Genomic DNA, 12,808 nt, shown 5'->3' with positions numbered 1-12,808 from the left:
CGTTTACTGATAAAGCGGCTGTGTGTTAACATTTTTATTAATACATCAGCAGAGTGTAAAGGTTTAATGATAACACAGCAGCTATGTTAGGCTTTAACAAAAAAGAAAATCAATATATCTTGTGAAAGTTTCATTACTCCTAATTCAAAAACGTTAAAAATGGTGTTTCAGCATAAACTGTAATTTGATGTAATATGTCAGTTTATAGAACTCATCAGAATAGAATAGATATGAGCATATACAGCTCTGGAAAAAAATGAGGCCACTTCAGTTTCTGAATCAATTTCTATGATTTTGCTATATTTTTGCTAGGTATATGTTTGTTTGTGTAAGTAAAATGAACATTGTTGTTTTATTATTATTAACTATGGACAACATTTCTACCAAATTCCAAATAAAAATATTGTCATTTAGAGCATTTATTTGCAGAAAATTAGAAATAGCTGAAATAACAAAAAAGATGCTGAACTTTCAGACCTCAAACAATGCAAAGAAAACAAGTTAATATTCATAAAGATTTAAAAGTTCTGAAATCAATATTTGGTGGAATAACTCTGGTTTTTAATCACAGTTTTCATGCACCTTGGCATGCTCTCCTCCACCAGTCCTACACACTGCTGTTTGATAACTTTATGCTACTCCTGGTTCAAAAAATCAAGCAGTTCAGCTTGGTTTGATGGCTTGTGATCATCTATCTTTCTTTTTATTCTATTCCAGAGTATTCTGTTGCTGTGACCTCACCTATAATGAATAACTATAAGTGCCTGCATTAATTAGTGGTGATTATGATTAATTTGACCTTTTGATTTGTTGCCTGATCGCGTGGACGAATCACGCGCCTGGGCTGTAGTGCGAGCTTCGCGTGGGCACGCGCAGGAAGCAGTAGCAGCAGCAGCAAAGATGTGGCTCGCGGTCGGGCTGGTCTGCGCCGTTCTGGGCGTCTTTTTACTGCTCAAAAATGTGCTGGGCTCGAGCGGACCGAACCCTTTTGAGTTCGACACCCGGGAGCCGCTGAAGCCGATGGTTGTGGACAAGAAGGAGAGGGGCAAAGTGCTGAAACAAGGTCAACAACTGCACACACACATAAACACCAAATTGGACTCTGACTTGTACTTAAAAGTAGCTTGAGTCCCCATAAGAAGCTAAATACTAAAAACAGTATACATACAGAGCTTCTTAGCTACCTAGCAGCCTACCTGTCTGACACATACTGTACGTAAACGTCACGTGTGTTAGGTAGTATTTGTATTAAGCGCCTTGTGGGACTCGTGCTGCCTTCAAATACAGCTACGACTTGTGTTTTGTTTGTTTGCTTCTGCTCTTTTTTTGTCACCAAAAGAGAGCACCTATTTTGTTTTTTAGCCCGTAAGAAGCATCAGTCGCATGTATTAATCCTTAAAATAAGCTCTTAACTTCAGCCTCGTCTCTTAAAAGAGAGTGTAGAGTGCAGTGTAAATTTATAGTTGGCTAGCTAGCCAACTGACTAAAATATAATCAGTGTAAAATATGTTTATACGCGTTTGTTTTACTGACACGCTCCCAAAAATCCTAAAGTTTGTGTTGTAAAAAAATGTAAAAAAAATCCCATTAGTTAAAACTACCTGGTGTTGTTCATGTGCGCTCTTCTCATAAATAATGCAGTATTTCAGTTCTAACTGTTGGTTCTTGTGGTTAGGATTACCCAGAACAGGGATATGTGTAGTACAGCAACTGGAGGCGATGGAAAAATACAAAACCCCATAAGTAAATAACCATCCTGCACATAACTCATCATATAAACGATTTATTAATCATCAGATTTTTTCTTTATGTGTAAAAAAGTGCAATATTATGTCTTATTTATGAGTATTTCTAAACCAAATCAGTGCATAACTGATTAAATCACTTTTACACAGAATTAGTTTCATTTCCTTCTTTGACAGTTGTGTTTGTGACCTCAGAGAGCATGGTGCTCTTGCAAAGCGTTGTGGACTTTGTAGTTTTTTTTTGTACAGTTAGTTGTAATATCCAAGGAGCTTTAAAAAAGTAAAAAAAAGTTCTGTACAAATCAAATTAATTTTGATTATCTCCAATTAATTGTTCAGACATGTTTGGGATCTGAAGTTTGCCTATAATATATTTACAATAAAAGGTGCTTATTGAGAAGATGACTGATGACAGCCATACAGACAGTGCAAGTAACAGTTATATAATTATTTAGCAGTGCATATTTGTAGAGATGTAAACAGTGGACAATTATTCATAAATAGTGCAAAATATGGTAAAACTATAAAAATATTATAATGGGGCATCTCAGAGGGTGTGTTAATTAAGTGACCTGAATGGCCAACATGCATTGCCTGTGCAAAGAAATCATTTTTTTTTTTAAATATTATTATTATTTTTTAAAATTTGGTGTGAATTCCAGCTGTTACCAAAAATCTCAATAGTTTTTAATACTTTTTAATTGTTGTATTTTTTTTCTATCAATAAAGAATGGAGCTGCTTTGAGCTTGTCAGTGGTGTAAAATGGCGATTTAACAATAAGCCCATATCTTCAGCATTGTAAACTTGTTTGGAGCGTTATTTAAAAGCCCTGTATTTTGTAATGCTGGGGCAATGAAGGTGGGCTATTTGACAAAAGTTTCCACTCGTTATCATGTTTCTCTACACCCCAAGACAAATTCACACTAGATTTCTACTTTAAGAATCCAAGATGGCTTCACCACATATCAACAGTTGTAAAATGTTTGTTAGTATTATCTGTCTTGGCTGATTAACTGCTTTCTGGTTCTGGTGTCAAATGCATGATTTGAATTGTCTGCAAACCATTCTCATAAGAAAATGAAATTAATGTGACCTGGACTTTTCTTGTTCCTTGTGTTCTTCTTTTCTTGTCTGCAGGCTTTTTGGCAAGTAAAGTCCCTCAGAACCTCGATGCCATTGTTGTTGGCAGTGGAGTTGGTGGGCTGGGTGTTGCTGTTATGCTGGCGAAGGTTGGAAAGAAGGTTTTGGTGCTTGAACAGCACGGCAAGGCTGGAGGATGCTGCCACACCTTCTCAGAGAAAGGCTACGAGTTTGACATTGGTGAGAATGACGATTGGTTATTGTGATATCACAAAAACAATGCATTTGCCCATATCAACCTGTTCAGCTAAGAGCAGAATTGTTCTGTACATTTAAGCTCATATTGCTTTCTGAACAGGGCACATCACAATGTAGCCAATCAGAACGGAGACCATTTGAATAGCAGTCTTAAATAGTCTGGTTGGCTTTATCATTTATCAAGTGCAGTTTAAGTCAATGTATACAATTTAAAAGATACTATATAAGCCTGTTAATACTAATATCTCCAATCCACTACTAGGGGTTTGGCAATGCATCATGAAATCATGCCATAGGAACTAACATGCAACACCATAGCAGCCACACAGAAACCACCATAACATCACTTTGCAACATCATAACCACCAGCTACAAATAAAATAGAAATGACCTAGAATACCATTGCAACTAGAGAGTAGTACCATTGCAACCACTTAGAAAATTGCATATACTGTCTCTTACTGTATATGTTTTAACCTGTAGCAAATGCCTAGTAACAACCTGAACGTGAAAATCACTTAAGCTGGGCAAGCTTCAGGAAATGCCCTTCTCTAGTTGCTAATATAAACTTATTGCTAAATCATCCAACAGAAATAAAACTTGGTGGGTAGTGTCAGACTGTCATGGTCTCATCCTCAATGATGAGACCTGCTTTGTCTTGGTGGAGATGACCAACTAATCTGTTTGTGTAAGCACGGTGGTTATCTCCAAGATGAATAGTTTGTCATATGTTGCTGCAGTTTGTGAACGCACACTCTGTTGAGCTATTGCAAAAGGACAATGCTCATCCACATACTGCTGACATCTATAGAGCATGCCTTAAACACACAGAGACTGTGATATGGCCAGCCAGATTGCCAGACCTGTGCCTGATAGAAAATATGTGGGGGAAATTGTTGGAAAGGCTGTCAACACCCCACACCTACCTGACACCATTATGAACATCTACAACTCCATGCTCAGACATCTGGCATGTTGTGTTACACATGTGTCACACACTTGTTCTGTATGTGTAGCTCAATGTATATGACCTAGAGTTGGTCATTAGAAATTTGTGATCATTTATTTTTTCTGGTAACCTTTATCTTCATTCTGAATAGCATTGCAAGTTGATACTTCCTTCTGGGTGCAGCTTTATCTTTGTCTTTGTTAGTGTATAATTACTATAATATTTATTTATTAAATATGATGTGATTCATTTTAATAACATTGATAATGACACCTGGCTACTTAGTTTGCATTCATTTTCTTACATTGGCCATCTAACATGCCTCATATATCACTGTCTTAATTCAGGTATACACTACATTGGTGACCTCTTGGAGAACGAGCCTTTACGATGCATATCGGACCAACTCACCAATGGCCAGTTACAGTGGGCAAAGCTAGACAACCCTTTTGATAAGGTGGTCCTGGGGCCTCCGGAGAATCGACGCATTTACCAGATGTACTATGGTAGAGACCGATTCACACGGGAGCTGAAGAAGTGCTTTCCAGGGGAGGAGAAGGCCATTGATGAGTTTGTTGATCTGGTTAAGGTAGATGACCTGTGAAAAATGGGAGGTTAAAGTTTGCTTTTAAACAAACAAAGCTCTAATCATAAAAATGCACATTTGTTTTAAATAGAATTTTCTGTTTTAGAAATTATCCAGTTGATTATTATGATCAGTGTGGAGTATTAAACTATAGTAAACTGTGTAAATGTTGAATCAGAACGAATTTAATTGATTGATTTAATTTATTCAGATGTACCCATAGCTGAAACAGATGTCCAAATGTTCACACACAGCTTGGCCAAAGTATTGAACTCTCTTAAGCGCAGACAAAGATGAAACTATTAGCACTAGGCCTAATGCTAGGTGTGGGCTAGAGGGGTATTAAGTGCCCTAGCATTGAGCTGTAGAGCTGTGTATGGAACCGTGTTCTCTGGAATGATTGTGCTCCATCCAATAGTTTGGAAGAGTTAGGGAAGTGGTAATGAGGTGGGCTACCAAATACCTGACACCCTGACCTCATTAATTTTGGATTGTCACAGAGAGCAATATAATCCTCAAAATCTTGCAGAAATCCTTTTCTGGACAGAAGAGACACTCCAACATTGATTTAGGAAGAAACACTAAATAAGCAAGTGTGCCAACACTTTTGTCCATATAGTGTAATATAATCAGTATGATGAAATGTCTTAAAAAACGTCTCCAGTTGTTACTAATTTCCATTTTTCTTGTTTTTTACTATTTCAGAAATGTGCTGAAAGTGTTTGGACAATGGGTGCATTGAAGCTGATTCCTGCTCCGATTGCGAAGTTCCTGGCCTACACAGGGCTGCTCAATCGTCTTTCCTACTTCTTCCGCTATGGCTCTTGTAGTCTAGCTGACGTGGTGAACGGCCTCACACAGAATAAAGACCTTAGGGCTGTGCTCTGCTACCTTTTTGCCACATATGGTAAGATCTCTTGTGCTTTTACTTCTTACTAACACACCAAGAATAAGTTGTGGGGATATATTGAAACTTAAGTAATCACAATATTAGAATTAAAGAATAGGTTTACTGAGAAAAACTATACAACTGAAAAGAGGCTGTTGGGCTGTCTATAGCCTGGATACAAGATGAGATACAGTTGGGCATAGAGATGTGTAGGTTCCATGTGGCATCCTATAGCCAGCATATGCTGCAGCTGGGCCTGTAGATACTGCACACCACCCAGGTATGCTTGATTGGCAAAAAATCTGGAGACCAAAACAGGCCAAGTAAATATTTCAATCTAGCGGAGACTTTCCTGGGAAACTTGCGGTGTGTGGGTGAGCATTATCCTGCTGAAAAAATACCTGGGTTGGATGCTCTGCTATGAAAAGCTACACTGAGGAAGTGTTTTGCTTCACATGAAAGGCAGGATTGAAATCTTCATTACAAGCCTGATCTGGGGTCTAGTTTACTCACTATAAATGCACATACATTTGTTGTTGCTACTCCAGGCTTGACACACTCCTAACTGCACTTAGTAGCTTGTAACTTTAAAGAAGCAGGTAGGAAAGTGCTCAAAAGAATTGCCTGTATTGCTGTGTAACCAGTTATATTATTGTGAAATCCTGTTATATTACTCTATATCGCCTCAGTCCGCATGATACTTTCAGTTCCACCAACAGTTCTTTATCTCGTAGCTTGAGTATGCATGTGTAAACTGTGTGTCCTTCTTTAGAGGACATCTTAAAACATGAATTTCACTTCATGACTGTAGGGGGAGTGTGGGAGCAAGAAATATCAGTTCTCATTTAATGCTTCTTTAATTAGTACTAACGAGGGTGCTCCATACTTTTTTGGGGTGACCTTCTTATTTTATGATGTATATGTATTTGTGTGTGTGTCTGTGTGTTTGTTTAGGAAAGGCACCCAAAGAGGCCAGCTTGTCCATGCATAGTTTGCTTTTCTGCCACTATATACCCGGAGCCTGGTACCCTAATGGAGGGGCGAGTGAGATTGTCTACAACATGATCCCCATCATAGAGAAGGCTGGTGGAGCCGTCCTGGTCAAAGCTCCAGTCAACCGTATCCTCCTCAACAATGATAAGGAGGCCATAGGTAACTTCAGAAACGTTTGTAGTCTCTCTTACCTTAGGCTTCATAACGCAGAATTCCTGAACATGCTGGATAACAAGTTACAGCACGTCCTCTTTGATCTCATTTCCCACTGGAGAGCCTTCACTTTAAGCTGAAGTTGTCCAGTTGGTTATATATGGCTGCATAAATATTCTGCTTATAAAGAAATACTAGATTTACAAAAGCACATAGCTCTCATAATTATGAAATAATTATAAACAGCTTGCTATTATGAGAAAATGTCTTATTACTGTGATATACAATTATGAAACAAACATATTGAAATTACTAAATATTATGTCATAAAAATTGTCGAAGCAGATATTTATGCTCTCAGCTATAATAAAGCAATTAAAAAAGGAATCTAAAAAAAGTCTTTATCAATTGCAAATCCTTCTTAGTAAAAATGTAATATTTTGTGATATTAATATCTCAAAATAAAATGTTTTTCTTTACAAATCGTTCTGTAATACATTTGACCTGTGCCATTTTATCACAAGATATTTTCTCGGAATGACAAAATGTTCTATTCATTATGGTGTAATTTCCATACATCACGTGTGGATGTTCTTTCTCATAATTATGATATTTTATTTATAAAACATATAACATATTGCCTCAGAATTACAAGATGATCCATGTATGTGTGTCATAATTATGTTGTAATTCCGGCATATTGCATAGTAATTTGTTTTTATTCTTTTATTTACAAGATGATGTAATGTCAATTTTCTGAATCTCATAAAATATGTTCACATTTGTCATAATTGCGTTATCATTTTTATCACATATTCCCATAATGGGGTTTGTTTGCAGGTGTGAGTGTCATGAAGGGAAGCGAGGAGGTGCACATTCAGGCTCCCATTGTCATCTCAGATGCAGGAATCCTCAACACCTTCCAGAAGCTCCTGCCCAAAGAGGTGCAGGTCATGCCAGGTGAGAGAAATGGGGAAGCACCTTTAGTTATCTGTAGCAATAGCAGTATTCTAAAAGTCCTCATTGTCTTAAGCCTTTTAAGCCATTTTGTACAAAGTATAACAGCAGGAAAAGTATTTAAACTGTAAATTAACATAAAACATGTACTTCCATACATGGCGTGTTAATCAGCTATCCAGAAGCAGCTGAGTATGGTGAAGCATGGTGTGGCGGGACTCAGCATCTTTCTGGGTCTTAACGGAACAAAAGAAGAGTTGGGTCTCGAAGCCAAAAACTACTGGATCTATGCTGAGAACAATCTGGATGAGCTGTAAGTGCTTCCGTTTCTGTTGTAACAATTCTGCTGCAAGTGATGTAATTCGGCTGTCTTGTCAATGTCCACAATCTTAGTATTATGAATTTTATGTTACTTTTATTGTCCTATTGACAATTTTGTACCCTGATCTACTAGAATGGAGGACTATGTGAGCAAGGACAGAGAACATGCAATGAGAACGATACCTACAGTTTATCTGGCTTCACCATCTGCTAAAGACCCCAGCTGGGAGCAAAGAAGGCCTGGTAATTTTCTGTTAAATCTGTATCTACTCTTTGTCACGTGTTGTGCTTGATTTCTTTGCCCTTTTGGTTTTGTTGCCCAGTGTGTACTGATATCCTGGTTCTGACCTTCCACTAATGACTCATGGTTTTGCCTCTGTCTCAGCTATATTTGGTTTGATTGCCATTGGTTTCATGTTGTTTACTACCTGATTCCTGATCCCTGATCTTCATTCAACCTCTCACCTACATATATCTTTAAAAGTTTGACGAGTTTGTTAAATCAGATATTTTGTCCCAGGACTTTTTTCCTATAAATAATGTTAGCATCATTTAAAGATTTTATATTTATGCCACTGATATAATGAACACATTTACACCAATATCATAAATAAATAAATTAATTAAATGTTTTAAAGCAAAGTCAACATACCAGTGCATTCACAATAATGGCTCTCATTACTTAGAAAAACATAATGGGCAATTTTGTGGTCAACAAAATTGATTGAGATCATGTCCATATAATGTATGAAAAGTGAACAACGTAATTATTGTGACATTTGGGTGATTAGCTACTTTTTATATAATAAGGAATTTGTTGAATTTTGAATATTCACTGCAGCTCTACTTTTCCCAGGTAAATCCACACTGAGTATGGTGAGCTTTGCCCCCTACTCCTGGTTTGAGGAATGGAAAGATGAGAAGGTGTCAAAAAGGGCGGCTGAATATAATGAACTGAAGGAGGAGCTCATAAACACTGTGTTGGAATGGGTGTATCAGATGTTCCCCAAGACCAGGGGCAGGGTATGGACCATTATACTACAAGTTACCTGCTTTAGTTTGTTCTATTTTGGGCTCCTGTTTATTTACCATGTAAAATATAGATTTTTAAAAATTATATATGAATGATATTTGAATCTTGGCCTTTGTTGTTTGTTCTTTCTTACTTTCCATTATGGTCCTGTTTTTTTATTGCAGGTAGAGTACATGCAAGCAGGCACTCCTCTCACTAACCAACATTACATAGCATCTCCAAAAGGAGAGATTTATGGAGCTGACCATGGCATCCACCGCTTCAGTCCAGAATATTGCATCTCAGTTAGACCACAGACCCCAGTCAAGAATCTGTACCTCACAGGTTTGTCATTATTGATCCATTATATGTTCAAGTTTAAATGTAGACCCAAAGTATTGCCAATCAACAGATCTGGACAATAATTAATCAAATCTTAATTTTTATCATGTTCAATCATATTTAAATTAAATAATACTGTGTTCTTATCTTCGTAAGTGAAGACCAGAGAAACCTACGGACAAGGTCTACATTTCATGTCACTCAGCAACCTTACTTTATCTAGTTCAGTGCAGTGACATAATTCTCTCATCAAATATGCTATTAATTCGGTATTGCTGCCAAAACACCCCGTCACTGTCGAGGCTGGTGGCTGTATCTGTTAGCATCACAAGTTAAATCTGGCTGAGCCTGGCTGTTAGTTAGCATTAAACCGATAGTTGTATGTAAGTATGCTGAGCTCAATAACTAAGGATTTGCGTAAACTATAGACATAATAAACATACTCTATATCAAATTGCAGAGCTTACCCTACCTAACCAGCACAGTGCCATCAATCTGTTATCAAAGATCTGTGATTAATCCAGCTCAGAATACAGTTAGATTCACCAGTTAGCTGTTAGTTAGCCAGCTCCATTGTGGCTAATCTTCTATGATTGTATTAATAAAAAAAGGCTGTATTCAAAACAATTCTATAGAACAGCCATTTTTTTAAGTTGTCCATATATCCCTTAATTAAATGCTGTAAAAGACTACAGCAGCAGAAAAAATGGAGTTCGAGAGTGACCAGAACAGCAACCGGCTAAATGTAATTTCAGATTAAATACACGCCAGTAACCAAAGTGGGCAGTATTTGAGGGTTGCAAAACTTATCAACGCCATGTGCAATGGGAATTGCTGAGCAAATAATAAGCAAATAATGTGAAGTTTAACTAAATGCTTTAATGCCATTCACATAAACGTGTTTTCATTTTAGGCCAAGATCTGTTTGTGTGTGGCTATGCGGGTGCCCTGGCTGGTGCAATGGTCTGTGGCTCTGCGATTCTAAACCGCAACCTTGACAAGGACATCGCAGCCCTCTGTGAGAAACTCAAACAAGCTGACAAAAAAGCACAGTAATGCCAGCAATGCAAGAAAGTAACTGGGTGGAGTTACCGATGACTTGCCATGCTTTGCTATTTATGTATAATTTGTTGCACTAGAACTTTTTCACTGACTGAAACCCTTATATAGGAGTGAACCCATTTTAAACCCTAGAAAAGGTTTTAACCAGTGTTTTTAATGATTGCCTTAAAAGTTACTTTAAAACAGTGACACACATTAAAGTAGCGTGTAACATAAATATGGCGCTATTCTACTTGTGTATGTATGTAAGCTTAGCAAATTTTGGGCAGGTTAGACATTTAATTCAGGTGTGCAGAGATTAGTGTTTTACTGCCCTCAAATCCACTTCAGAAATTTTGATGTAATTGATCGCATCTTGTCTGGAAGGAAGCGAGTTTGACCCTCCAGGCCTTTTTCATTATGTGTTATCAGTGTTGTAGTATTTCCATGTGCTATTGATATATATATATATATATATATATATATATATATATATATATATATATATAGTACCAGTCAAAAGATTGGACACACCTCTTCTCATTCAATGTTTTCTTCTTATGATTTTTTACATTGTAAATTTAACATTGAAGTCTATATTAAAGCTATACAGGGAGACAGAATTATTTTTCAAACAAAACTTATTTTTTATATGTTTTTATACTTTTGATTCTTCTAAGTAGCCACTATTAGCTTTGATGACAGATCTACATACTGTTAGTATTTTCTCAGTGGCTTCAAGAGGTAGAGTCACCTGGAATAGTTTTCTCAGCATCTTGAAAAACAATAGTTGCTGCTTTTCCCTCACACTGAGCTCCAGCTCATCCCAAACCACCATCTCAGTTGGGTTTAGGTTAGGGAATTGTGAAAGGGAAACACTCTTTTAGTTTACTTTGTAATTCCATATGTATTTTAATATTTATCTACAGTGTAGGAAATAAATTAATTAAAGACAGTGTGTCCAAATTGGCTGGTACTGTATATACTATATTACAACATTTTCACATGCCTTAATCTAATCATATCAATTATAAATGCTGTGAGTTTGCTGTGAGTGTTTCTAAGGCTGAAATTGTATTTCTGATGTCCTACTACAATAAAACATGTAAAACACCTTAAATACCTTGAACAACTTGAAAATAAAACAAAATGTACACACTACTAAATGCACCACTTACTAAATTACATTTAAAGCAGCAGTTTTTTTTTTCTTTTAAGCTGAATCTGTTGTGTTCCTAAATTGAGAGAGGGTAAGATATTCTGCCTAGACCATCCCTACAACATCCAATATATTTGATCTCTAAGAGTGAACTGGTAGGTTTGTTACATTTTAGATAGAATTGTAAATGAGCAAAATAAACAATATACTCAAAAATACAGAATTCCACAGCAATGTATTTACAATAACCTGTATTAAAAAAATCCATATACTCTGTGCAATTACACATTCTCACCAGGGAGGTCTTTAAAATCCCAAATCCCCAAAACTTAAAAAAGTCACAGAAAGGAGTGAGAGATAAAGGTGAGTTGGGATGCATTATAAAAACTCCACTGGTGGCAAACATTGCAGAATTCTAGGTTGCAACTTCTGCTGGCAATAAAGAAACTTTAAAACCCAAAGATTTGGACCTTGTAAGATGTGTACAGTGGCCTTTTTGATGGTATGAAATTGTAAACTTTGAATTTTTGTTGCGTGTGATTTATGCCCATAATATGTTCTTGTAATAACTTACATTAATAGCTACAGCAGTAATTCCAACATTGCGCTAAAGGTCTGTTTGCATGACTGTAACTGTCCTTAAATTAAAAACTGCTTCTTTGCCACTTGTCAAGCATAAACTACCTATCCTAATGAACTGGTAACATGAAGAAATAAACCAGATTAACACTGACTGTTCTCACACACATATATTAACTGAAACATTGCAAACATTTTATAAAGTATAACTTTGCTTAAGACTTTCTGAAACTGGACAACTGGTTTTACTTGAATTTTTAAGCATTTCTGACAGATAAAAAACGTAACTATATTTGTGAAGATATTGTGTGTTATAGATAACGTGTTGCTTCTAAAAAGAAATCTGAAATAACTGTAACCAGTGGGAAGATCTGCATTACAATAATGTAGTTTTATTATAGTAATGGTTCACAACAAAAAAATCAAAATTGTATTATTTTAACCACTACTTTAAAAAGTTTTTTTAAATTCAATATGTATTTGGTTTGTGAAGTTTGACTATCCCAAACATGTTTGATGTCGGAGAAAGCATTCTACAGTATCTTGCAAAAGTATTCTTACCCTTTGAACCTTTTTACAAGATCTACCTTTCAGAAAGACAATGACCATAAACAAACATTCAGCTTTGCTTTAGGTCAAAGAATAAGAATGACCAAAATCCCATTGACAGACATCCCAAATTGCTAAAATTAATTTCAGGGAGGTAGCCCCAGAACTGATTTGTGCGTTTGTGGCTCCTGGGA

General features: G+C 36.5%; 1 protein-coding gene across 1 annotated transcript; it reads left to right on the top strand.

Annotated features, from left to right (window-relative positions):
* Positions 1–509: 509 nt before the first annotated feature.
* On the top strand, positions 510–12,151 carry LOC107196803 (all-trans-retinol 13,14-reductase). The gene is made up of 11 exons (XM_022672842.2): positions 510–1,063; positions 2,884–3,066; positions 4,381–4,622; positions 5,325–5,526; positions 6,463–6,660; positions 7,495–7,614; positions 7,786–7,924; positions 8,066–8,175; positions 8,789–8,955; positions 9,130–9,289; positions 10,200–12,151. Exons 1-11 carry the CDS (start codon positions 901–903, stop codon positions 10,340–10,342), a joined length of 1,827 nt encoding a protein of 608 aa, XP_022528563.2. The 5' UTR covers positions 510–900; the 3' UTR covers positions 10,343–12,151.
* The last annotated feature ends 657 nt before the right edge of the window (positions 12,152–12,808 follow it).

This window comes from Astyanax mexicanus, chromosome 19 (assembly GCF_023375975.1).
Source record: "Astyanax mexicanus isolate ESR-SI-001 chromosome 19, AstMex3_surface, whole genome shotgun sequence".
NCBI lineage: Eukaryota > Metazoa > Chordata > Actinopteri > Characiformes > Acestrorhamphidae > Astyanax > Astyanax mexicanus.
This window is presented reverse-complemented; position numbering and strand designations above follow the sequence as displayed.